The sequence below is a fragment of the Mesoplodon densirostris genome, chromosome 9 (genome assembly GCF_025265405.1).
Source record: "Mesoplodon densirostris isolate mMesDen1 chromosome 9, mMesDen1 primary haplotype, whole genome shotgun sequence".
NCBI classification, from domain to species: domain Eukaryota; kingdom Metazoa; phylum Chordata; class Mammalia; order Artiodactyla; family Ziphiidae; genus Mesoplodon; species Mesoplodon densirostris.
In genome coordinates this window covers 99558271-99583163 of record NC_082669.1, presented here as the reverse complement: position 1 = coordinate 99583163, position 24893 = coordinate 99558271, and the positions used below count along the sequence as shown (strand labels likewise).

The 24893-nt window shown below is 39.9% G+C and overlaps 2 protein-coding genes across 11 annotated transcripts in view; both read right to left on the bottom strand.

Moving 5' to 3' along the window:
- The window catches only part of LUC7L2 (LUC7 like 2, pre-mRNA splicing factor), a 59149-nt gene extending 44026 nt beyond the window's left edge, over positions 1-15123 (bottom strand). Inside the window, exons 1-4 of one of the 10 annotated variants that reach the window (XM_060108936.1) lie at positions 14689-15123; positions 12714-12805; positions 11651-11734; positions 1559-1629 (exon numbers count right to left, since the gene is read on the bottom strand). In XM_060108936.1, the coding sequence (XP_059964919.1) occupies positions 1559-1629; positions 11651-11688 (109 nt within the window). In that variant the 5' untranslated portion in view covers positions 11689-11734; positions 12714-12805; positions 14689-15123. Of the gene's footprint in view, positions 1-487; positions 1094-1558; positions 1630-4545; positions 4623-8821; positions 8923-11457; positions 11630-11650; positions 11735-12320; positions 12377-12713; positions 12806-14688 lie in introns of those variants that run through there. The other 9 variants (XM_060108939.1, XM_060108937.1, XM_060108935.1 and 6 more) reach the window with 9 other exon arrangements.
- Positions 15124-20996: 5873 nt separating this feature from the next.
- FMC1 (formation of mitochondrial complex V assembly factor 1 homolog) lies at positions 20997-24549 on the bottom strand. The gene is made up of 2 exons (XM_060108948.1): positions 24281-24549; positions 20997-21282 (listed from the first exon to the last, which is right to left on the bottom strand). Exons 1-2 carry the CDS (start codon positions 24416-24418, stop codon positions 21079-21081), a joined length of 342 nt encoding a protein of 113 aa, XP_059964931.1. The 5' UTR covers positions 24419-24549; the 3' UTR covers positions 20997-21078.
- Between the last annotated feature and the right edge of the window lie 344 nt (positions 24550-24893).

The window sequence follows — 24893 nt, the reverse complement described above, 5'->3', positions numbered from 1 at the left end:
GAGGAAAGTTAATAACATTCAAGGTTAGACAACTGGAAAATATTTATTTTCTGAGAGCCCTACCATCACTAGCTTTTTATGTGTGGCTATACACACACACACATTTATAAATCAGCTCAAGAGGGGTTAGTTTTTATATAATATCCTACAGAAAAACTATTTTAGACAACATGCAGTTGCAGTATGTGTACTGCACATGTAATTCAAATAGTCAAAGTGGGAAAGCAATGCATTCTGTTAAACAGAGTACTTCAGAAAAGCATAGCATGTAGAGCAGGAATGGACCTTAAAGATTATCGAGTCCAACTCCTTCATATTGCAGATGAGGAAACTGAGGCCCCAAGAGGTTAAATGACTTGCAGCAGACCCACTAGGAGAATTTCTACTGGTATACAATGTTCCCTACTTGACACTAAGCACTGATTTATATTTTAATTATTTACATTAATTGAAAAACATAAAAAGTAATCTTGCAAACATTGCATACACACTGCGAATCCCCACTGAACCCCAGACGCCATTTCTTCCACTATTTTGTTCCAGCTGAAGTGTCTCCCTTTTGCTGCTGGGAGGAGTTAGAGAGGGTAGAATAACGTGTTTAAGAGCGTACAAACCTGGAAGAAGGACTTACACACCAGTCAAACAAAGGCATACTGCCTAAATGAAATGTTAACTTTAATGCCTCCAAAGGTCCCACACCTCCAAGTTTTATGTAGTCTGTGCTATATATGGCCAAACTGGGTATAGTTAAATTCATTCTGTCTTCATTTAACATAATACACCTCCTAAGCAACAGAAGCACCCAACGTGCTAATCAAATATGCCTATCTACTCAAAACTTTAAAGAATCTAAGAAAAAGAAAGGTAACTATATTAACAATATAGATGTTAGTTACAATTTTTTTGCTTAGAATCTCTTTGGGGGGGGACTCTTAAGGACATTTCCTCTAAGTAAAATGATAAGCCCTAGGAAATGAAAGTGTTTTATTTTTAGCCTTAAACTGATATCATCATTGATGAATGAAAACCTACTGGTGAATTACTGAAGCGAGAACTGTTGGTACCAAAATAGATTTTAAACACCACTGAACTAAAAACTTTCATCTAGGAAGTGATTCAATTATCTAAATTAATTTGGTTTTTACATGTGAATAACAAAAAAGGTTAAAACTTTACCCCTTTCACATGGTCTTATTTTGAAGAGCTTAACTCAAACTAAATACTATCATTTTTAGGCGGGGTAAGATTTTGTTCAAATTGTTTTAACTTAGTTAAAAAGACTTAAAGAACATATTAATTTATAACCAGGTTTATAAAATTTTAAGAATAGGAATTTATAGCTAAAATGATTGCTTCAGAGCAGTTCAACAATAGGTTTTCTAGAGGCTAGTCTCTAGTTAAAGTAGGTTATTTTTGACACCACAATTTGGAATAATTAATTTAGTGTTCACGCCTGCTACTATAATAAAGGTTATTTTAATGGTCCTTTTTTCCTTTTAAACACAACTGCTTTTGTTCCACATTCATTAACACATCTGAAAAGTTAGTGATAACTCACGGCTCGGCGAATGCGGGGCCTTTCTGACACTCCCTTGCAGACTGAAGTAGGCAGGCATAGATACATTGAACCTTTACAAATAAAACAAGGGGCCAGATTGTTCAGTCTGTATAGAATAGACTCTGCCAGCAATTTCAATATAGCATCTAGAAGTACATGTTGACTGTCAAGATTCTTGTATATGAAAACAAAAGTGAACAAAATCAGGGTTTTTTGTTTTGTTTTGTTTTAAAATACTGACTTAACAAGTGTAACCCTAGAGAAGAATATGACTGATCACAGGTAAAAGTCCAAGGCTGGAGCTCTGTAAAGTGGTCCTTGGGCAAACTGGGGTTTTGAAAAATGTTTTTTTATAAAGTATATTTCATCAAGACTTTGGTGAGGGCCTTAAGCTCATGTCAGAATGGTACTCTGATGAGCTCACACCAGAATGGTGTGTGTGTGTCTCGCATGTACCCAAATTATGCTAAGAAATTTAAAGATAATATAAATTTTTGAAGAAAAAAAACTTACATATCTAGAAGTCTCCCTGCTACAAGTTTCTAAGTTTTTCAGTAATGCAACAGCAGTATTGTTTCAGTGCTTTGTCAAACTAATGGCTCAAGAATATGACAAGCCAGGCCTGAGACTACAATCAAGATTCTCAGAAGTTTTACTAGTCAAACATTTCCTCTGAAATCATGACATAAATCTAATATTAAGACATATGTGTCTTGAAGACACTGCTATCAGATAAAATGAGAACAATTCCAAATATGAATTAAGCAAAATTATCCCTGAGGACCTTTAAGTGTCAGTTTCTATAAACGCTAAAAAGTATTTTTAAATAACTCCTCACTACATACAAATGGTTGCTCTATAAACATTTGATAACTGCAGCAAACACAATAAATACAGCTATCAAATATCAGCCTGTACAGTAATCTTTGTAACAATGAAGTAATAAAATTCCTAATAATTTGAGATACAGAAATACCCTGAGAGGGACTAGCAACTGAATATGCTTATTGATGTTCTTTAAATTTTACCTGAGAGACTTTTAAGGTTAACATTTTAAAATAATTTGCCTATATTACCATACAGTATTTAATAAATGTATTTTATTGGGCTTAAGCCATTTAAGTATCATCTGGCTAAACCAACAAAGCATTTTAAAATAAAAATACTAGTAATATAAACTGTCAATATATCTGGCCCAAACCATGTTTTTCAAAAGAAACTAGGTAAAACAGCACCCACTAAAAAACAAAGGAGGGGGGGAACTATAAGTAATAAGGAACAAATATGAACCAAATCTCCTTATAATACAAGGAATTACTTTATTAATTCAATGTACTTTATCTTTGGGTTTTCTGGGTATATATTCATTATAAAAATAACCTAAGTTAAAAGAACAATTGCTCTGTTACACTAATATTGGATCCAAATAATAGAATCAAGTCCAATACTGAACATATCCTCTGTGCTAGGCAATGGGATTACAAAGAGGCATTTTTTTTTTCTTTTTTTTTTTTTTTTTTGCGGTATGCGGGCCTCTCACTGTTGTGGCCTCTCCCGTTGCGGAGCACAGGCTCCGGATGCGCAGGCCCAGCGGCCATGGCTCACGGGCCCAGCCGCTCCGCGGCATATGGGATCCTCCCAGACCGGGGCACGAACCCGTATCCCCTGCATCGGCAGGCGGACTCTTAACCACTGCGCCACCAGGGAGGCCCCAAAGAGGCATTTAAGACAAGCTCTCTACCCTCAAGGAGCCCCTCATTTTCCTAGAGAAACAGGATATTTAAATGCAGTAACAAGTAATAACAAAAGGAAGCATGATCCAAGTGCCAGATGAATGTTTGTAATGGATGAAATACTACCAAATAGTAGTACTTCAGGAATTCTAAGACTAGAATGACCACCAAGGACTGAAGAGGTTAGAGAAGGCTTCATGAAATGAGTAGAAGCCATTATTCGAAGGAAAGACAGGACTTAGACCAAAGGAAAGGGGAAAGAAGAGCATTCCAAACTGGCGGTAATACCTTTGACAAAGCTTATAGAGGCAGTAAGGTTTGGGAAACAGTAAGTAAGTCGTATCTGGCTTTGGCAAATGGCTTCATGTAGGGGAATAGCAAAGCTGGGGCAAGAATAATATTTTTAGGGTAAAATCTGATTTAATTTTTTCTGCACCCAGATTTTAAATGTGTAAACAAAGAAAAAAGCTTTAAAATAATGGGGTGGAGATAAGACCAAGTTATTTGAGTTCACAACAAAATGCCCTATCCATAAAAACATGGCAGGCTCTCTTCTCTATGACCTCCGTAATATTAATTAATTAGGCTTTGTACATAACTATAATGATGAGATTTGAGATTAAAAACTTGATTTAGAACTTTGAAAGGAAAAGTGTTCTTCATCTGAATGGAAGCATCAAAATTTCTATTAATGCTTTTTCTACCAAGCAAGTACCTTCAGAGTAACAACTCTCTTAACCTCTGTTGTCCAACCCCTTCATGAGTTTCATGAATCATAACCTATATTTGAGAACACCTGAGTCACAGGTATACAATAAAAACTGGAATAAATATTATTCCTCTTAAGGTCTTTCAGTCACGTTAACAGAGCCCGAGGTGCTACTGAGGCAGTTTCGCTCGGGGAATATGGACAACCCACTCTAAAAAGAAGGCTTCTGTCCAAACTACTCAAATATTGCTATTCTCAAAATCCCCTTCAATCTGTAGGGAGGGAAAGATAAACCCACTGTAAATCCCAACACTGCCATTTTATGGTCCTGCCCTTTCTGAAACAGACTTGAACTGTAGTAGCAACACTTAAAAATCTTAGCCTAGACGGTATCTGACATCATTTTACATGGTGCATGCTATTTTCCCAATATCCACCCCCTCCCTTCCAGCGCCAACCACCCTCTCCCTCCCATACAAACAATAAATCAAATCAACTTTCATAGATTTAGGTGCTATTTTAAAAACATCAAAATTTTACTTTACCCATTCTCTCCGATGCTCCCTGTATTTTTTTAAGCTGTGAGTGGATGACCATGCTATGTGATCAACAACTGTGAAGGCTAAGCAAAAGTGAACTGAGTTTAGTATTGTAATTTCAAAAGAACCTTAAACTTTGTAATATTTGACATATATAATGGTATGCAGAATCCTTATTTTACCGCATTTTATCAGGCATTAATGGCAAGCAATTTACAAAAACAACTAATTAGTATTTCTTTTGTACAGAATCAGCTAAGAGCTTAGCTTAGAGAAAACAGAGAAGAGAAAACTCAACAGCACACAAAGCAAATGGAAGCATCCTAGTTTATAAATGGGGCCAGAAGAGGAAAAGCTCTCCCACATTCTCCAATGTGACAACCAAAGCCCTCCCCACAGGCATACTTGTTAGGGGCCATGTGTCACTGTTGGCTTGGGACAGGGCAGGCACATTCCCTCTGAAATAAATTCCATACCCTTTCAGTGAAAGGAAAGCCAGAGCTAGAAAGAGAGGTGTATAAGCTTAAAGTTTCTCATCTCCCTGTGCCCTCAAATCTTCACATGTTCCACCTTCTTATTACCATTTCTTACAACATAAGCAAGGACTCCACATAATAATGTGGGAACTATATAAAGACAATTTCTAGTCTAGTAACAGAGCAGGAAGAGACCTGTCCTGTACAGTAAACACGTCTTCATATGGACAAGTAAACCCCTATGTCTTCACATAGAACCAAGATAAAAGCTACTGCTTCACCGTAACTATTATAGTAAAGAACAAATTTGATCATTTTTTACACACTCCTCCAACAGTCTCACCAAATCCACCAACATCTCCCACCTACCTTTGTTGTTCCTTTAGAATTTAGCCTAAAGCTCACCTATAAGAACCCTTTTATAATAACCTTAAAAGAAAAAACTCTTATTACTCCATGTTACCTTGTTAATACACTCAATATAATTCATTGTATATTTATATAGTACAAAGTATAGGGTTTATTTTATGAAAAGATTCACTACCATGTCTTAACATTATATGATTACGGATGCTTTGAAAACATTTACTAGGACTTGATACATGTCAAACTTTTCAGAAATACATTTATTACATTAGGAAAGAAAAAATACTCAGCCAAAGATGGCAGCGGGAAAAACTAATTAAGGCATTCTCCCTTCCAAATGTAGTATCAAGTCATTCTTTCTAACAGAACTTATAAAATCATACTGAGTATTAGTAGAGGCTTTCCTTTCCCCCAGAAAATGCAAAAAATAAGGGTACTGAAAGGCCATCCCTCTTAATTCTTTCATATGGTCCTACAGGTTTATCATTACAAACAGGTACCAATATCACCCCCACCATAATCGCCATGACAAGCCCGACATTTTAAAAATGCAATGCCCACTGCAGAAGAAATTTCCAAGACAAGTTCATTCTTGCTGAATATGACCAAAGATTAATAATGCTAAAATAATTGTTTAAATCTATCGGCCTACTTGTCTATGAAAATCCATATAAAAAATTATAAGGAATGAGACTGGGAAACAGCCTTGGTAACAGGACAAAAAGCTTACTCAGGGTCTTTAAGAGCTAACAGAATGGTGAAGGAAATGTGCAGAAAGAAATACTGAAGTAGCTACATTCCAAGGGCTCTATTCCACCCCTGCCACAACCCTACCTTCCCTCATTATACAAGCACAGAATCTTGGTCACTGGCAGGGCTCAATGCCATCACATTTCTGCCAGGGGGATATATGCTTTAGGAAATCAACATATTCCTCCTCTTAGATTTAAAACACACATTAGAAAAGCCTGAATAAACAGTTACCCACAAATTTAGTCCTAAAAGTGGATTATATGCAATAATTTGTTTTATGGTATATGTCACAAAGGGAAGTCAGTCATTAAAAAGTTGCAGCCTGCTAAATTTCATATTTTGATACTTACTTGCAGAGCTGCAATTCTGATACAATAACACTCGTACTCTGGATATCTGGTGCCCTCTATCATCCAGAACTTTTTATACACAAATTAGAAGTAACGAAAGCTATCTCTGGCTATGAGGAAATAGCTGAAAAGAACCAAAGAAAAAGTAATTGGCTGATTTCTCTGTGAAGAGACAAGTTCTCCATAGTTGATGATAGCTATAAATGCTAAGCAGAGCCTCCCCAAATCTAAAACTAATGAAGAAATAAAAAGGAAAAATAAATGAGAATATCAAAGGACAGAGGCGACAGACAACTCAATGATAAAGGAAGTTAAAATGAAAAACAGAGATTACCATGAAGGAGACTGAGCCTTACAACTACTGGAACAACAGAACAGGAAAACCGTTACATATTCACAAGAATTGCCTTTGGGGGAAAGGACTGAAACTGTGAAGGAGAACATGAGGGACTTCATTTGTAACAAACACTTTACTTAATGAACAAATAACATTTGTTCTCCTATAGGTGTTTGGTGGTCTTTTATATTTTTTTTTAACTTTTTTCAAAATTAGACACCTATATGCAATCAGTATCACAGAATTTATCACTTAAAATTAAACCTAACTGTTCATGTGCAATCTTCACTCCCTACTAGACTTTCAGTCCCTCAAGAATTAGAGTTCTATGTCACTACTTTATTGCAGAGTCAAACGACAACAGAAGTACGTCCATAATCTCTAAGAAAAAGCAAAAAAAAAAAAAAAAAAAACTGAAGCAACTCAGCAACCTAGGGATATTCAGGTTCTAGTCCCATCAACAATTACTACACCCTAAAACACACCGGCCAGTATCAGAACACCATGTCTGGGGAAGTATTCCCTCTAATACTATGAGGCAAATTAAATCATTTGATTTTTTTCATACCAGAATTTCTCAAAATTCTAAAATCTGAGGTGAATCAACTGTTTTTCTAGTAAGCATGCCTTGCTGGTTCCGGTCCATAATGCAGAATCACAGCACTTCCCCCCAGTTTCTAGTCCAGGGGTTTTCTTTGGTAATCAGCTTTTCTCACAGCCAGCACCTTTCACAATCCCACTGTGGAAGAAGTTGGTGAAATCCTGCAGAATTGCTGACCACCATGGACCAAAACATTAATGGAAACGTAAGATGAAGCTAAATATGTAATTTCATCCTAGAAGTCTAGATGGACCTCTCTGGGGACTTCTATATCTCTCCATCTCATGGGTGTGTATTTCTGTCTATTTCTAAGGAAAAGTCATTTCTACCCAGTGGTTTAGGTATATATAGTTCAAGCAGCTTTCCTTCCGTATGAGCAACTAATAACAGTATTTCCTAAAGTATAGGATTTGGACAAAAAATAATTTTAGATGTTATATGATTTCACCAACATGATATTTTAAACACCTCTCAATCACTAGTGATTATTTATCATGATTAAGGCAAGAAAAGTTTCCACTTGGTGCTTAGTATGTACTTAATACATCTAATGAGTTCTAATTTTTAGCACAGGGTACGTGACAACAGACTCTAGTTATCTCATAACACCATGTTGTTTTCATTGTATTTATTTTTCTGGTGACATAAACTTTCATTTTAAAATTAGTTTAAATTTTCAGAAAGTGAGTTGACAAAAAAATTAAACAAAAAGAAAACAGGGTAAAAATAGTACAGGTGATATATGTGATTTACATTTGGGAAACACTTATCCAGAACAGAGTTTCTCAAACTTTTAATGTGTATCAGAGTCACATGAAAGGCTTCTTAAAACACAAATTGCTGGCCCCCATCCCCAGAACTTCTGATTTGGTAGGCCTGGGGTGGTATGTCCAAGAATATGTGTTTCTAACAAGTTTCCAGGTGATGCTAAGGTTGCTGATCTGGGCACCACATTTTTGATAAACACTGATCTAGAACAATGGTCAAAAAGCTTTTTCTTAAAGGGCCAGATAGCAAATATTTTAAGCTTACCAGCTATATATCTCTGTTGCAACTACCCAACTCTGCTGTTGTAAGGCAAAGCAGCTACAGACAATATACACACAAATGGGCATGATTGTGTTCCAACAAAGCTTTATTTACAAAAAGCAGGTGGGCCATAGTGCCAACCCTGATCTAAAACACACCCTCAAGTAACTGAAAAGGGTATACTGTATATCATAGTAGTAGGACAGAATATAGAAGCAGCTGAACAACAAGGTGTATATATACTGTAGATACTATCCAATAAATATCCAACCTATTTTATTGAAAGGCAAAGCTTTGGAGAGTTCAACTCTGAAAGAGAAAACTGATGTCAGCAGAAACCTGAGGTCTCAAGAAAATAAAAACAATTTACCATGCATTCAGGAGACATGACAAAAGATTCAGCAAGGGCAGCTGGTTAAATTCTTTTCATGTTGAATCACAGAGGTCAACATCATTGCACATGGTTCACAACTAAATTAGAACATAAGGATCAGTATCTAGTAAGAGTATTTTAAGAAAAAAGTTCTAAGACTCCTTTCTCTAGGCCATGTTAAATAGAAAAATATAACATTTATTCAGCTGATTGAGTTACATGTTTCTAATGGCTTTGACTTTTCAGTCATAAGTTACTCAGTTAAAACAAAAACACTAAGCTGTAGCCAATTTCAGAGTTTTTACAAACTACTTTTCTCTCTATCCTCAATAATCTTACAAAACTGATTAACTGATCTATTTTGGCCTTGCCTTCTAATTTCTATCCCAGCAGCTGCTAGTGTATGAGATCTCAAACTGAAAAGGAACAGAATGACTTTTTTGCAGGTGCTGAATCCATAAGATTCCTGTCATAAACTTACCCTCCCTCCCACTCCCTCATTCTTTCTCCCCAAAATGTTCTAACTTTCCTCACCTTCACAGTCTACAACTTCTTAGTAGACTGACTATTAAGTTGGGTAGTACAATCAATTATGTGTCCTCAATGAATATACTAACATTTCAAGCACCTTTCTGGAATTCCATTCTTGAGGAGTACCTGCCTCATTTATCTAGCCTTGGCCACACTTATTGTTTTAAGCCCTCTGCCTATCTTTGCAACCCCAAACTTGCCTGAACCCTTAGGAACTTCAAGCTTTAATGTTGATATGAACCACCTGGTACTGAAACCCTCACTAAACCTCACCCCCATCCATGACACCTACTTGCCCTTGACTTCTTGCTACCCATCTTGAACATATAGCTCACTACCATTTATCCTTATATGACATCTTACCCAAACCAAATCAAAGTATTTACTTGCTGCTTATAAAGCTTATGGACTGACAGACAAAATGATTTTTCTTTGCTTTTAATTTATTTTTTTACCCGAAGCAAAAGAATGTCTCAGAAGCATAGATTTACTTGAGAAGAGCTAAACAACTGTAGAGAATCCAAGAACAATGCGAAGTTGTAAGTAGTGATATTATTATCACCTGGGCTGTTCTGTAGACAAATATCTTTCAGAGTTCAAAGTGAGTTAAAGTTTTTTTAAATGGATTCACTATGTGGGTGTTAACAGAGTTTTCAGTGTTTTGGCATGCCTGGACCTCTGATAAAATCAAATATTTATTAAAACTCTGTTTAAGTTTATGTTTAACTACTTAACCTTATGTTTGCTAAAATTTCTTATAATGTTAAACAATTTACAAGCTCTAGAGTTAGATATAGCCATTATTTCAAAAAATGTATATTTGCACATTAAAGGCTATGCCTCCTTCACTTAAAATGAACAATCCAAGTGGAATAGAAGAATGATTTACAACTGACCAAGAAATAAATATGATTCATTATGTTAATGAGAGAAAATGAAAAGAAAATGCTCGCAGTGTTGATGACAAGTCAAGGAACACAGATTACAGTAAAGATGATTTTACGAAAAAAATCCACTGAAAAAACGCTACTTCAATCGTTGATTCAATAATTTATGCTGCAGAAAGGCAGCGAGGTCATACTGTCCTATAGGTTCAACAGTTACGTATCACTAAACTTGTACTAGGTACAAGTAAATGATTTTCTGAACCGTATTTCCCTGGGTATCTCCTAGGATGCATATCCTTTTAATTTTACATCCCATAAACTACAACTACCATATATATAAGTGATCAGCAAAATATTAAATTATGATTAATGTACTCTATTAACTGAGCAAGACCATCATATGGTCAGAAGGATTACCATCAAAAATAGCTAAAATTATCTGAAAGCTTCAACTTCCCCTAAATATTCCCTAACCATAATGGACAACTAATGATGCTATAAAATTCTAATCTATAATCTGAATTCCATTAGTCTACTGGTTGTTTTTGAGGGCAGATGCCATTTCTGGCCTGGTGTAACCTTTACGAGATGGTCTCTGTTCCCATTTAAGGGTTATAAGCAATTAAGAGGTATTTAATCCCCAAAACTACCTTCTGTAACTTCTTTAGTTGCTAAACTTAGGATATAATCTAAATTCACACCCTCAATTTTGTTTAATTCCTATCCCTGGAACCTTGCAAGGCCTTTCTGGGGTCAGGGCCAGAGACTTCTCATAACTAAACTGTACTTGTTGGCAGAAGGACTTTACCTAAGGGACATCCTTCCAATTAAACCAACACAACAAAAATAAGTACAGTCTGTGTGAGGACACTAGGTTCCTCCAACCATCACACAGGCAATTCAGCTGAACTACTGCTTGACTCTCCTGTGCTGCTCCTCCCTGCTTTCAAATGGAGTATGTTCGGGGAAGACAACTTGCCCCTCTCCCTTCTATTAATGCTAACAACTAAAACAAAGGTAATTATAAAATTTAATGTATCTTAAACTTCAGACAAAATAAGATACTAATTTATATCTACTTATGGTCCCTCCCTTTTAAAAAACTTAAAATATACTTATTTTTCAACATTTTTTAGGATAACATAGGAAATTACTTGGCTTCTCATTTAACAAATTATAGATTTAACTTGAGGCAAAAAAGGTTAAGTGACTTACCCAAGGTTACAATTAGAGGTACAGCTGGGGCTAGAAACCAGGTCTCCTGAGTCTCAGCCCAGTGCTCTTTTCCTTAGCCCATGATGCCTTATCAGAAAAATCCAAATACAGTCAGACCCCCAGTTACATGGGTATGAGTTACACTGATTCACATATACAAACTTTATATAGTGTGACCAATGTTTCAACTCACGCGGTACCCTGCTTCCATTTATGCAGTATGCCAGGCATCGGCACGATTTTCAGTGGCACACAGGCGGTTGCCACCACCAGGGCCCTAGGCAAAATTGCAAAGAAGGCAAAGTTTGTCTTTGGCCCTCCCACCTCCCTTATGCATTCCTCTCCCACCTCCTGGTCAGCCCCCTGCCCAGCCTCCCAGCACCATCATGCTGCCCTCTGGTTGTCCAAAGCCTCCCACTTCCACCACTCACCCAGGACTGTCCTTTCTGGGAGTGCCCAAGGATCCAAAATTACCTCTCCATTTCCCTACTAAAATTCCTATTTCTGAGAATTTCAGTAAAGTTTAGGTAATCTACATGATTAACTGATTTAAGTAATTCAAAGTAAGTTACATTTAACAGACTTAAATCTCCAAGGAGTTTAAAAAGGAACTAATTAAAAATTCTAATTTGGGGGAGGGGAAGAGGAAATAAATTTTTCATTAGGGGGGCAAAGAAGGTAAAAGAGAAAGTACTCTGGGCCTCCTGTGCCACTTCAGATTCCCTCACAGGCAGGACACTAAGAGTTGAGGGGGTGGTTACTGCCACCCTGACAAAATGACAGTGTTGCTTTATAGTCAGTCTCTGGGATTTAAAAAAAAAAAAAAAATTGGACACAGCTGCTTTGAATACCCTCCTACCTACCTTTTCCATCTCTCTCCCGCCTCTTGGATCCCCATTTCCACCTCTTAGTACCAAAGATACCCAACAGCATTCCCTGTAAGCTGTTCCTGTGTCCAATACAAAGCTTCCCATTATATGGTTTCTAATATATGGTTTCAAATTACATGAGTTATTCAGGAAGGTATTCACGTCCCCCTATCCCTGGATAACTTCAAGTTGACTGTATGCTAAAAAAAAAAAAAAAAATCCTAATTATTTAAAGGTCCTGAATCATAAGATGAAGTATGTAAACTCATTAACTCTCTGGTAAGAAGGAAAAGAATACTCTGATTCTTGTCTTATATACATCAAAGAACTAATTTGGGTATCTAAAAAAAATTCAATTCTTTTCCTTGAAAGTAGTATGTTTCTTACTTCTGGCCCAACACAGCAGTGAAAATCCAGTCATTTCAGCTAAATAATATCGTGGACTTGTAAACATGGGTTCATTGGTAAATTCTCTTAGTCTGGAGGCAAAAAAAAAAAAAAAAAATCCAGTAACAGATACATAAAAATATAAATTTATTTGTATACAAAGCAGAGTGGATTTTTAAGAAACCCAAGCTTCTGCTGATTACACACATAGGAAAAAATATATATGTACGTATATGTGTGTGTGTGTGTGTGTATATATATATACGTATACACATATATATATACACACACACACACATTTTAATTCAGCTTTGCAATATTAGATTGGCTGCCTAGTTTGGAAATTTATCAGGTGATAGTAGTTACTTTGATCCAACTACCCTCCCAGTAAATTAGGAAATTCAATCCATGCAGAAGGTACCCAAAATGGTACCCATCTAGGATTAAAAGGATCATGTAAAGTATGTCTTAAATGAAATGATTTCTGTAATTTTACTACAAAGATTATTCTGTTAGCTAAGATCCTGGATTAAGTCCCTTCTCAATACCATATGTTATAAAAAAACATTCTTATCTAAAAGTGAAAAATGGTAACTGATAAAAGTTTCTCCAGTGGCATTTGTAATTAACGTTAACTTTCAAGGGTTTACTACACAAATGAAATTCATTTCCTTCCCAATCTTGCCTCCTCTCTACACAACCACAAGTAGGTTTGCGATCTACACCTATTTTTCTATACGTTCTACGAAAATAAGTTCCAAATGTGGGTATTTATTACAACTGAACTATGAACACTGAAAAACCATGCAAAGTATACACTGCTAAAACATCTGAATTCGATAAAATGTTTTACTCACATATTTTGCTGCAGAGCATTCAAGGAAATTATAATAGCGACTGCTAAAAAGTTGAGTGTGCCTTTTCTCTTACGTCAAGCAATTTAAATAACTTGTCAAAAAAAGCATTTCTTTAATGGCTAAGAAACTATTTGCCTAAACAAGCAACATACAAAAATGAGCAAGTATTGGCTTTGTCTTTAAGAGAAAAAGTAGTGAACTAGACCCTTCCTCCATATTAGCATGGATTTGAGTCGAATATCAAAGAGTACATTACTAATTATCACCACCAAAAAAGCATCAGCGTTTCATCTTAACTAGAAATTCTCTATGACAAAAAGATATCCAGCCATTAGTGGTTTTCTATACAAGCTCTAACCTAAGCGCCTAAAAAGATCGTTGTTTCCCCTCAATTCTACTTTACTGGGCACCACATTTTCAAAATGGTTCTATTCGGGGCACAAGCAAGGTTTGTCAATATTTACTGAACAAAGCCTCTATTAAATTGTCTAACAAAATGGAGGTCTCTCGGAAAAAAAACAGGCCGTAACATCCTTCTTTTCACAAAATGGGCCAAACACACCCGCTTCAAGAAACCATGGTTTGGGTCAGATTTTCCCATAAGAATGGTTGTTTCATCCCTGGGACTGGATTCCTAGTAAAGGTTTTCTCCGGACCCAGGTAACGGGGTGGATGATGGGGGCCAATTCTCCCTGGATACTCTGGAAGGCGGCGACGAGGACTGATCCCAAAGCTCTGGGTTAAGGAATTAGTTCAGGGGGCGGAGGCTTTAGCGGTCCGCAGGTACCTAATCAGCGACAAAACAGGCCGCCCGCCTACGCAAAAGAGACGTGGGCTCTCCCGTCCCAGCCAAGTCAACACTCAAGGCTCAAACTCTCCTTTCGGCCTCCAGGCCCCGCCTGGCCCCATTGGCAGCAATTCCCGCCAATCCGCTCGGTCGCCGCCCCCCAGGCCCGCCTGCCAAGCCCTGATTGGATGGGACGGGAGCCGGGACCTCGTGTTACCAATCTGGGAGCCCCTTACTCAGCCACACACACAAGCCCAGGTGCGCCCGCGGAGACCCTTCCCTCGCCTTCCCCATCCCTTCCCCCACCCCCAGGGCACTGGCAGAGACTTACCGTCCCGGGAGGTGCCCATCAACTGGTCCAGCATCGCGCGCATCTGGGCCTGCGCCGACATGGCGGCGGCGTAGCGGGCGGACGGACGGGGGTGGGGCGCAGACCGGGCCCTCTCGGGCGGGGGGACAAGGGGAAGGGGTGGGGGAAGGTGAGACGCTGTCTCGGTTGCCGCCGCTGCCTCGAGGCGTGCGGAAAGGGAGCTGGAGGGGTTGCAGGAGAGTCCGGGCTGCGCTCCTCACGACGACGCGTACGTGGAAGGCAGCAGCCCCCGAAAGCGACCCTCGTTCCCTCACTCTCCGTCGGGTTCCTGGGACAGAAGCAATACCGGCTAACCAAGCTCTCGTCTCCAACACTGCCACCCGCCAGAAGACGTTAGCCCCCCCTTCAAGCTCTGACGCCGCTCGCCGCCACCGTCGCCGCGACGTGAGCGCGCACGCTCCTCGCGCTTAGTCGTTTCCCGCGGGGGCTCCACCAACTAGCGTCCAACTGTATTTGCTCCGCCCGCCCCGTGCGGGAGGGGTTCCACCCTAACGGCTCTCGGGCGCGTGCACGCGGGCCTCTCCCGCCCCAGCCCTCCAGATCTCGCGAGACTCTGGTGCCTCAACGGACCCTAGAGCCGGATCCGCCCCGGGCGCGAAAACCTCACGCTCAGGGCTCTAGGTCCGCTAGGGCCGCGTTGCACGCTGTGCTGGCGAGCCAGCCCCAAGCTAGCCAGTGTGCCAAAGGGTTAGCCCGAGTCGAAAGTAAGTATAGACCATACCCGTCGTTTCGATGGAGGTTAGCAGTCATAGGAACGAATACGGGCGTATTCCTGACGAATATTCATTGACCAATTAACTCGTTTTCAAGGGCCCACCTGAAAATCGTGTAGACTCGACTCCTTTCTCACTGCTGCCCGACCCTCTACAGAAGGAGCCCTGGAGATCTGACAGCTGGGTCATCTTCCTTAATCTATGCAAGGAGGCTTTAAGCACCCCCAACTGGAATAAATCAGGTTCAGGAAATAACGCCTGAAATTACTGCACTACGAAACAGGCCACCTACCCCATTCGGATTTGTCATTGTTACTTATATATATAGCAGGAAGCTGTTAGTCTAAATTAGAAGCTATAAAAGTTAAGCAGTATTCTAACAAAGGAAAGGAGGTCATCTTGTAGAGAATTTTTTTCCTGCTTGAGAGCTAAATTTGAAGGATAAGACCTTTTCAGTGTATCAGCAGCCCTGGCAACAGAAAAGCAAGCCTGTGGGTTCTTAGCTTGCCATCACCCTGCATTCCAGACGTAGGTCGACCGATTACTAACTGTGGGACCTTCAGCGATTTATTTCTTAATCTCATGTCTAATGAAGATACATACCTTATAGCACTGTTGTGAGGACTAAATGAGCTATTAGAAAATCCTAGCCCAGAGCCTTGCCCTGAGGTTTTAACTGTTTTTGTAAAATATTAATTCCTTAAGATGAGACATAGGTACTTTGCAAGGAAATAATGGTAAACTTTTTTGTTTCATTAAGATTTTATATACATTGTCTTGGAACTTATAATTTAATATCAACATCAGTAAAAAATTTATGTGAAATAACAATCATAGTCCCAAGATCCTCTTTTTCTTTTTGGCCACACTGTGCTGCTTGAGGGATCTTAGTTCCCTGGCCAGGGATGGCACCTGTGCCCTGCCAGTGAAAGCACCGAGTCCTAATCACTGGACCACCAGGGAATTCCCCCAAGATCCCTTTAAATGTATACTGGGCCAACAGAAATCTTAGAATCATCCTAGTGTTTATAACTGACCAGATAGTTTCCCACCAGTTATTCAGAGAACTGAAAATTCAAATAACTCCAATACTTGGAATATCATCCTTTGAAAACTATTTACAATAAAAGAAAAATTTACAAATTAATATGTCTGAGAGGAATGCACTATTACATATACAATACCCTTAGGAGGAAAATACACTAAAATGTTGAAATGTTATGTGTCAGTGAAGAGATTTTAGTTCTTATCCCCCTCTTACTTTCTACCTTTCTGATTGCTTACATTTTGGATGTATCTCTTGTTTTAAAACATTTTTTCAATAGTCTGATATTCACTTAATTAATTGAAGCATCTAATCATTCATATTCATGTAATTACACGTGCTTGAGTTTAAAGCTCTTATTTTGTCTATCTGTCTCACCTGTTTTATGTTTAATTTTCTCTCCTTTCTTGTCTGCCTTTTTTTTTTTTGGCGGTACGTGGGCCTCTCACTGTTGTGGCCTCTCTCGTTGCGGAGCACAGGCTCCGGACACGCAGGCCCAGCGGCCACGGCCCACGGGCCCAGCCGCTCCGCGGCACGCAGGACCCTTCCGGACCGGGGCACGAACCCGCGCCCCCCGCCATCGGCAGGCAGATTCCCAACCACTGCGCCACTAGGGAAGCCCGATGCACTGAATTTGAGATGCCTTTGAGTCCCCTAAGTGGTGTTGTCTGGCCGCTGGACGGGTCTATAGCTTGGCAGGGGGGCCTGGACTGGAGTTAGCCTGTTGATTAAAGCCTTGGAATGGAGGTGATCACCCAGGGAAAGCATGTGGAGTGTGAGATAAGGACCTAGGTCTGAACATGAGGAACACCAACATATAAGCGATACACAGAAGAGGAAACTGAAGACAAATGGCTAGACTGAAAGAAGAAAGCAGAAAATGATCATGAAAGCCAAGAGAAAAGGAAGGAAAGGTTAACAGTGGCAAATACTCCCTAGGGGTCAGCAAGATAAGGAATGATCCATTGGGTTTAGTGGCATGAAGGTCATTTGTAAATTTGCAAGGCAGTTCAAATAGAGGGCGAAAAACCAGACTGCAGTGGATTAAGAATGAATGGGGGCTTCCCTGGGCTTCCCTGGTGGCGCAGTGGTTGAGTCTGCCTGCCGATGCAGGGGACACGGGTTCGTGCCCCGGTCTGGGAAGATCCCACATGCCGCGGAGCGGCTGGGCCCGTGAGCCATGGCCGCTGAGCTTGCGCGTCCGGAGCCTGTGCTCCACAACCGGAGAGGCTCCGGAGAGGCCGCAGCAGTGAGAGGCCCGCGTACCTCAAAAAAAAAAAAAAAAAAAAAAAAAAAGAATGAATGGTCATGAAAAATGCAGAAAATGGATACATGAAACAACATGGATTATTAACCTCAAAATCTGTATGCTGAGCAAAAGAAGCCAACTCAAAAGAGTAAATACTATATGACTGCATTTGGATGAAATACCTGAACAGGCCAAACTAATCTATGGTTACAGCAAGCAGTCAGTGGTTGTCTGGGACCAGGTGTGGGGAAGGGGGTTGTCTGCAAATGGACACAAGGGAACTTTTGGGGGGCAATGAAAATGTTCTATAGCTTTATTGGTGTGGTTATTACACAGATGCATTCATTTATCATTATTCATTGACCTGTATATTTTTATATGTACATTATACCTCAATATAACTCATTTTATAAGTTTAAAAAATGTGGGGACTTCCCTGGCGTTCCAGTGGTTAAGACTTTGCCTTCCAGGATGACTAATAAGAAAATAAATAAATAAATAAATAAACATTAAAAAAAAAAACAAAAAAACTTTGCCTTCCAATGCAGGGGCTGAGGGTTCTATCCCTGGTCGGGGAGTTAAGATCCCACATGCCTCGCGGCCGAAAAACCAAAACATAAAACAGAAGCAATATTGTAACAAATTCAATAAAGACTTTTAAAAAAATGTAGAAAATGAAAATTCACTCAATTCACTGAACAAATTCATTCAATTCATTGAATACAATTTGTTTGCGAAGAGGAATGAGTTAGAAGATAGGAGCTGAAAAGATATTTGAGTTAAAGCTAAGTACAACTGACCCTTGAACAACATGTGTTTGAAGGGTCCACTGGTGCTGGTCCACTTATACGTGGATTTTTTCAATAATAAATACCAAAGTACTACCCGACCCGCAGTTGGTTGAATCTGCAGATGCAGAACTGTGGAGGGCAGACTATAAATTAAACTCAGAGTTTTGACTCTGTGGAGGATTGGTGCCCTTAATCCCCCAAACTGCTCAAGGGTCAACTATAGTTGTTTTTAGATGGAAGAGCCTTGAGCATATTTAAATACTAATAGAATTCAGTAAGAGGAAGCAGCTGAAGTTAAAGGACAGTCAGAAGAGACAGCAAAGGAATGTGATAAAGCATGTACCACATCAAAAACTATAGTGAGTTAACACAGTGCCAAAACCTCAGGAGTCCCTACTTTTAGGACATTCCCAGTATAGAAAGTTTATCACTAATACAGTTCATATCCCAGAGTCAACCTAATTCTGGATGGTAAGACCATTGATAGGAGGTCCAGGTTATTATATAAGGACGGAAATGGCCTGAGCAAATCATTTAAACCATGGGAAATAAGTTGTCTGTATTTCAGAAGACTGGTGGCAACAGGGCTTAGAGGAAGGGTTCATGATGAAAGAATAAGGGTGTGGTGGTTTAAGATGAAAACAAGTTTTTCTTTTTTGTCAGGCACTTAGGTACTGTGCAAATGTTTTATGTAAACATTATTCTCACTTATTACAACCACCTTGTTGTTATTCTCATTCTACAGAAGAGGGAACAAGCTCAGGGCAACTAACCTACCCAAGACCACACAGCTGGTAAATTATAAAGATGGGATTAAAGCCTAGGTCTATATGACTTCAAGCCCATAAGTATTTCTTACCCTTTTAGGCAATTCTGCCTCAAATCTCTTTCTTTAAAAATGTTATGGGAATTCCCTGGCAGTCCAGTGGTTAGGACTCGGCGCTTTAACTGCTGTGGCCCAGGTTCAATCCCTTTCGGGGAACTAAGATCCCACAAGCTGCTCGGCTCGGCCAGAAAAACAAAGTTATTTGTTATATACACAATATTTTAACTAAAGGAATCAAAACATCAATCTATCCTAATCCTTTTGCTTTCTTCATCTTAGCAAAGTAAAACATCTTCAGATAATAATATACCCATGTCCATGAAATAACACAGGGGGAAATAGTATGTTAAACATTTTTATTTTTTTGATCTGTTCAATTGAACAAATGCTTGTTTTGACCTCTTAATACTATTATTCTAATGTTAATCTCTTAGAAGAGATGATGTTTTGAAGTGCTTGGAGTATTTCTGTTCAGATTGTTCTCCTAGTGAGTAGAACTGAGCCCTGCATTCAAAACACTGATTGAATAACTGTCTATGTAAGTCGCTGTGGAAGATGCTTTATAGACTACAAAAATGAATGAGACACCATCCTTACTCTAAAGAAGCTGACAGTCCAGGGAAAAAGAGATTATATGTCTACAATTATAATACCAGAAGAAACTGACATATACCACAAAGGGGGCACAGATAAAGAACTATTGTTAGTTCACAGAGAATTTTTATTTGTCGAATTCAGGACTTTAGAGGCAAGGGGACCATTGAGGAGTCTAGTTTAATAGTTCAGCCAAAAGATTTCCAGTGCTTGAACTAGGACAGAGACAGTGATGCTAACAGTTCTTGCAGAAGCAGAACTTACTGACTGGATGTGGAGAGTGAGGAGAAAGAGAAATACAGAATGAAGCCCAAGTGCATTATGGAGCCCTTCTCGACTTGGTCAGCCAAGTGCGTTATGGAGCCCTTCACCCTGAGACAGAATTCAGGAGGAAAAGCAATCTGACATGGAGGGTAGAAGGCAGAAGCGGAGCGGTCGGTGTGCTCATCCCACTGCCCTCTCCCTGGCCTTCCTGCAGCCTGCAGATGAGTGGTGGCCGTGTTCTTATACCTAAGGGTCAACTCTGTCAGGCTTGGGAGATAACAGCTCCCCACTGTCTTGTTGACCTTAATTCAACCCAAATCTTTATAAATATCCCTTCATTAACTCTCCTCAGTAACCCTGTATGAGTGTGCCATCTGTTTCCTACCGGGACCTTAACATCATATTTGTGTACTTTTAGATAAAAGGTATATATGTATAATTGTTTGTTTATGCATAGGAAACATCTAGAAAGATGCACACCAAACTGTCAGTAATCGTTACCACCTGGTAATGGGGTTGGGAGAGGGGAGGGAGGGACAAAGGAAAAGGTAAGAGGGCTTTATTTTATGTCTGTACCATTTGAATTCCTTAATAGGCTGTATTACTTTTTAAATTAAAAAGAAAACTGAAGAGTTTTAAAAGTAAATCAAGAACATCAAGCAGCCTAGTGTAAGAACTTCAGAAAATTCACTGAGAGTAAAGATGAAACCTCCCTAAGAAAACCTCAGTCAACAAACTTTCAGAGAAATTCAGTCAACAAAATTTCAGAGAAAACCCCTAAACTTTAAAAAAAATTTAATGATAAATACATATTGATAGAAATTATTAAATTCTTGTATGAAGGCAGCATCCAAGGAATCTCTCCATTTTCATGGCTCCCAGCCCTTCCCTCCAGGCTGTTGGGGCAACTTGAGACCCACTAAACCAGCCGACTCCTCCACTGAGCGCTCACCCTTGCCATGAAATTCCTGATGAAGGGCCACATGTTCTCGGATGCTGCGCAGAAGGCAGAGATAGGTGGCAGCTTGGAAATGAAGCTCATGCTGGGCTCTGCACAACTTCTCACTGGTGACCTGGAGAAGTAGCAAGGTCAGATATTCCATTAACAGCCCAGCTGCAGATACAGGTCCACAGAGAAAGATTTATTAAACAAGCATTCTCTAGAATGAAAGTAAATTGCAGACGACATACAAACGTGTTTGTGTATACTTAATAACATATATAAAAGCACTCTGTACATATATAGAGGCACTCTGTAACTGTTGATGATTAGGAAAGCTGGCACCTGTTAATCAAAGAGGAATTTTACAAGGAGTTTCACTGAAGCATTTCCTCGTGTCCTCAAATTTTAATACTGGAACAAAGTTTATCTCTTGGTTCAACACCCTCATTAAAGAATGAGGGAACTAAAGCCCAGAGAGGCTCTATGGTTGGTTAATGGCAGAGATGGGGAATATAGTCAGGTCACTGATCATTAATGTCACCTAAGGAATAAAATACAGAACTTTCTCTCCTTCAAACAAATGAAGGGCTGCTTTATTTTATGTGACTGTGGACTTTGGTTAATATGGCATATGCCTTTCATTTCAATGAAAATTAAAAACTTATTTTTCTGAAAAATACCTTTGTCCTCACCAGTAACAAAATGAAGGTTTTATAAATAAAAGTAATATGCATATGTTCATACTACTTAATTATACTCACTCTCACAATTTACTTATTCATCTGAAAAATCTGTATTCTGATGACCTTTAGAAGCTGGAAATTCCATATCCATTCCAAAGTGACTACAAACTTTGTTTTTTCTTCATCATAATTAACTTCCAGATTAAATTAGTACACAGACTTTACTTGACTAGTTTTATGTTCTGAGGCTGTGAGAAAGGGGCAGGAAAGGTTAAGACAAAGATGTGTGCATAGCCTCAAATGACTTAAGGAGCCCTGTTCAAGTGTGGATTAATCTCTGGGCACCACTGCCTACATATGTCTCTCTTTGACCTTTCTTTACTTGAATATCTAGGTTTGGAATCTGAAACCTAGAATGTGTGCTTTAAAGATTTGCAGATCACATGTATGAAAATGGCAACTATAAGCTGCTCAAAAATAAAATTCATCTGCTTTAATCAATTTAACTTTTTATAATTAAAAATTTATGAGTGACCAACACGAATGTCAAGCATCAACAAAGTGTAACATTCATTTCTATTATGTAAGTCTAAATTGATAGAATTTGAAACAGGAATTCTATGTTAGTATAGGACAGAACATAACTGATCTTCATTCTGCTAAGCCTGAATCATGAGGAGTCAGGAGAGAAGCATCAGCAATATAACATAGCAAATGAACCACAAGAGACCAAGAGATCTAATGAAATAGAAAATTGAATTTTCCCTATGGAGAAAGGGGAGAGCCCTCCCTAACTGTATCCCTTCAGCCTAGGGAGAGGAGAGAAAATGGGCATAGATGATTATTGAGTTAGCTCTCAGCCAGCAGGAAATAGAACCCTTCCCCATATCCTCATATGCATTCCAGAGTGGTGTTTCTGGAATTTTTAGCATGAATTTCAAGTGTATTTCCAAGGAATTTCAGAGCCATTACCAAGGCCCTCTCAAGGGCAATAATGTTGCCTCCATTAGGTACAACTATAATCATGTCACCTTAAAAATCTTAAGAGTGACTTCCCATTTCCAATAAAGTTTAAATTCCTGCCTACCACCGACCTCATCTTCCTCCACTTCCTCCACCACACCCTAAGCCTTATAACAGCTCTCAACTGTCAGTTCCTCTCACCTCTGGGCTTTCAGTTGTGCACCTTCTTTACTTGGACCTCATCTTCCCCAACCCCCATTTACTTGCTAACTCTAATTTATTCTTCAAGTCCCTGGTTAATGAATTTCCTCCTGAAAGCCTACCCCTTCTGTATGCCAGGACCCCTGTTGTCTATTTACCCCCTTAGCACTTGTTTATTCTAAGTCCTTGGTTATATGGCTCCTCAGGTGAATTGTAAGCTTCTTAAAAGACAGCACCCATGTGTCTCTTATTCGTCGTTCTCAGCCAAGTTCCTAACAGTCCCTAATATTGTGACCTTTTAAAAATTAGTTGAAGTTTAGTTCTAACATTTTGCATTATAACTTCCATGGCTCAGAAAATCTAGAGTTAGGATGATGGTTCTCCCCTTTCCCACACTGCTCAAAAGACGTTAAGTTTCCTTTGCTAAAGCCCAAGCTGACTCTCCAATTTATTATTTCTGAGAAAGGCTGCAACTTCTTTCCAAGCCAGATCAGGAACTCTATAAAGTCAGCAATTAAATGGAAGACTCTTCTTTGGGAACCAAGTAACCTAGAGCCTAGTTGTTCCTATACATGTGCTTGTACAAGTCAACTGTCCCCGAGCCTCAGTTGCCCCTTTTGAAGAAACTGTCTTCCATCCGATCTTGCCTAAGGGGTAGGAGTGAGGATTTCACAAAGGGATTTTCCAAGGATGATGGCCTCCCATATGTACATATTTATCTACTACAGGCGGAAAAACTGTTGTCTGGTCACATAGCACGTTAATGTTGTAACTCACAGTACCACCTCATTAGAGGTTTCTAGTTCAGCTCTGCAAGGCACCATTCCCTGAAGCGGCGTAGTCCTGCTCTTCAAGAAGCGCCCAATATTCCTCTCTGCATCAAAAACTGGTTCTCAGAATAGCTCTCCTCCGGAAAAGTCAGTGTTGGGTAGATGCTGTGGCCTGTGACCCTACACTCTCCACCAAGGACATCTTTTTTCTTGTCCCTCTCTATTTCCGCCATTTCACTTCCCTCTGACTTTCCCCTCCACACAGGCCAAAGACAGCCAATGAAATCCTCAGGGACGGCTCCACCCCAGGATGACTCGGCCTTCCCGCCGGTCCTCGGTTAGTCCCCGAGCTCAGGCCTTAGAGCAGGGCCTAGGGCCTGGATCTGTTTGGAGGGAACCAGAGCCTCAGAAATGAGGACTAAGGCCAGGCGCGCTCCACCCTGCCCAGACCCGACTCTCCCTCCCTTCCCGGGAAAGGGACGCTGGAGCCCCCGGACACGGGCTTCCGTACCCGATGTGCACGGAAAGCCTTCACGAGGTACCGATAGGCCGCGGTGTGGCGATAGGGTCGGCCTGTGGCCGCGTTCAAGTAGCGCAACTCTCGGAGAAGGCCTCGCCAAGTGCGCAGCGGTGACCCCAAGGCCGCCATTTTCCCGTCGTCCGAGCCTGGTGCGGGACGGCGCCCTACGATCCTCTTACTCCCTCACCAGCCCCTGCTCAGCTGCTTAATGGTACGGTCGGAACCAGACTGCCGGCTCCCCCTATCGACTGCAGGACAGTGGAATGTCTCACTTCCCTTCTTTGCGGAGCGTTATTAATCGAACATCGAGCGGCGTCCTAAGGTGTTAAGACAAAAGCAAACGAAAGCCGAGTGTAACTAAAGAGCCGGAGAAAGGCCGGGCGAGGGAAAAGAAGGTCCTCGTTCCTTTCCTGACTGCGTCATTTCAGACGCCATTCGCTGACAGACCGCTGACTCTGGAGAAAATGAGGGCATGTTGGAAGTGGGTGTCAATTTGAAATAGAAAACTTTGAGAAGATTTTATGTCTAGAGGGGATGTCAAAGTTCAACGTACTGACTTAGCAGAAATCTTAATGGGGTTACGGCTCAGAAGAAGGAAATGGGA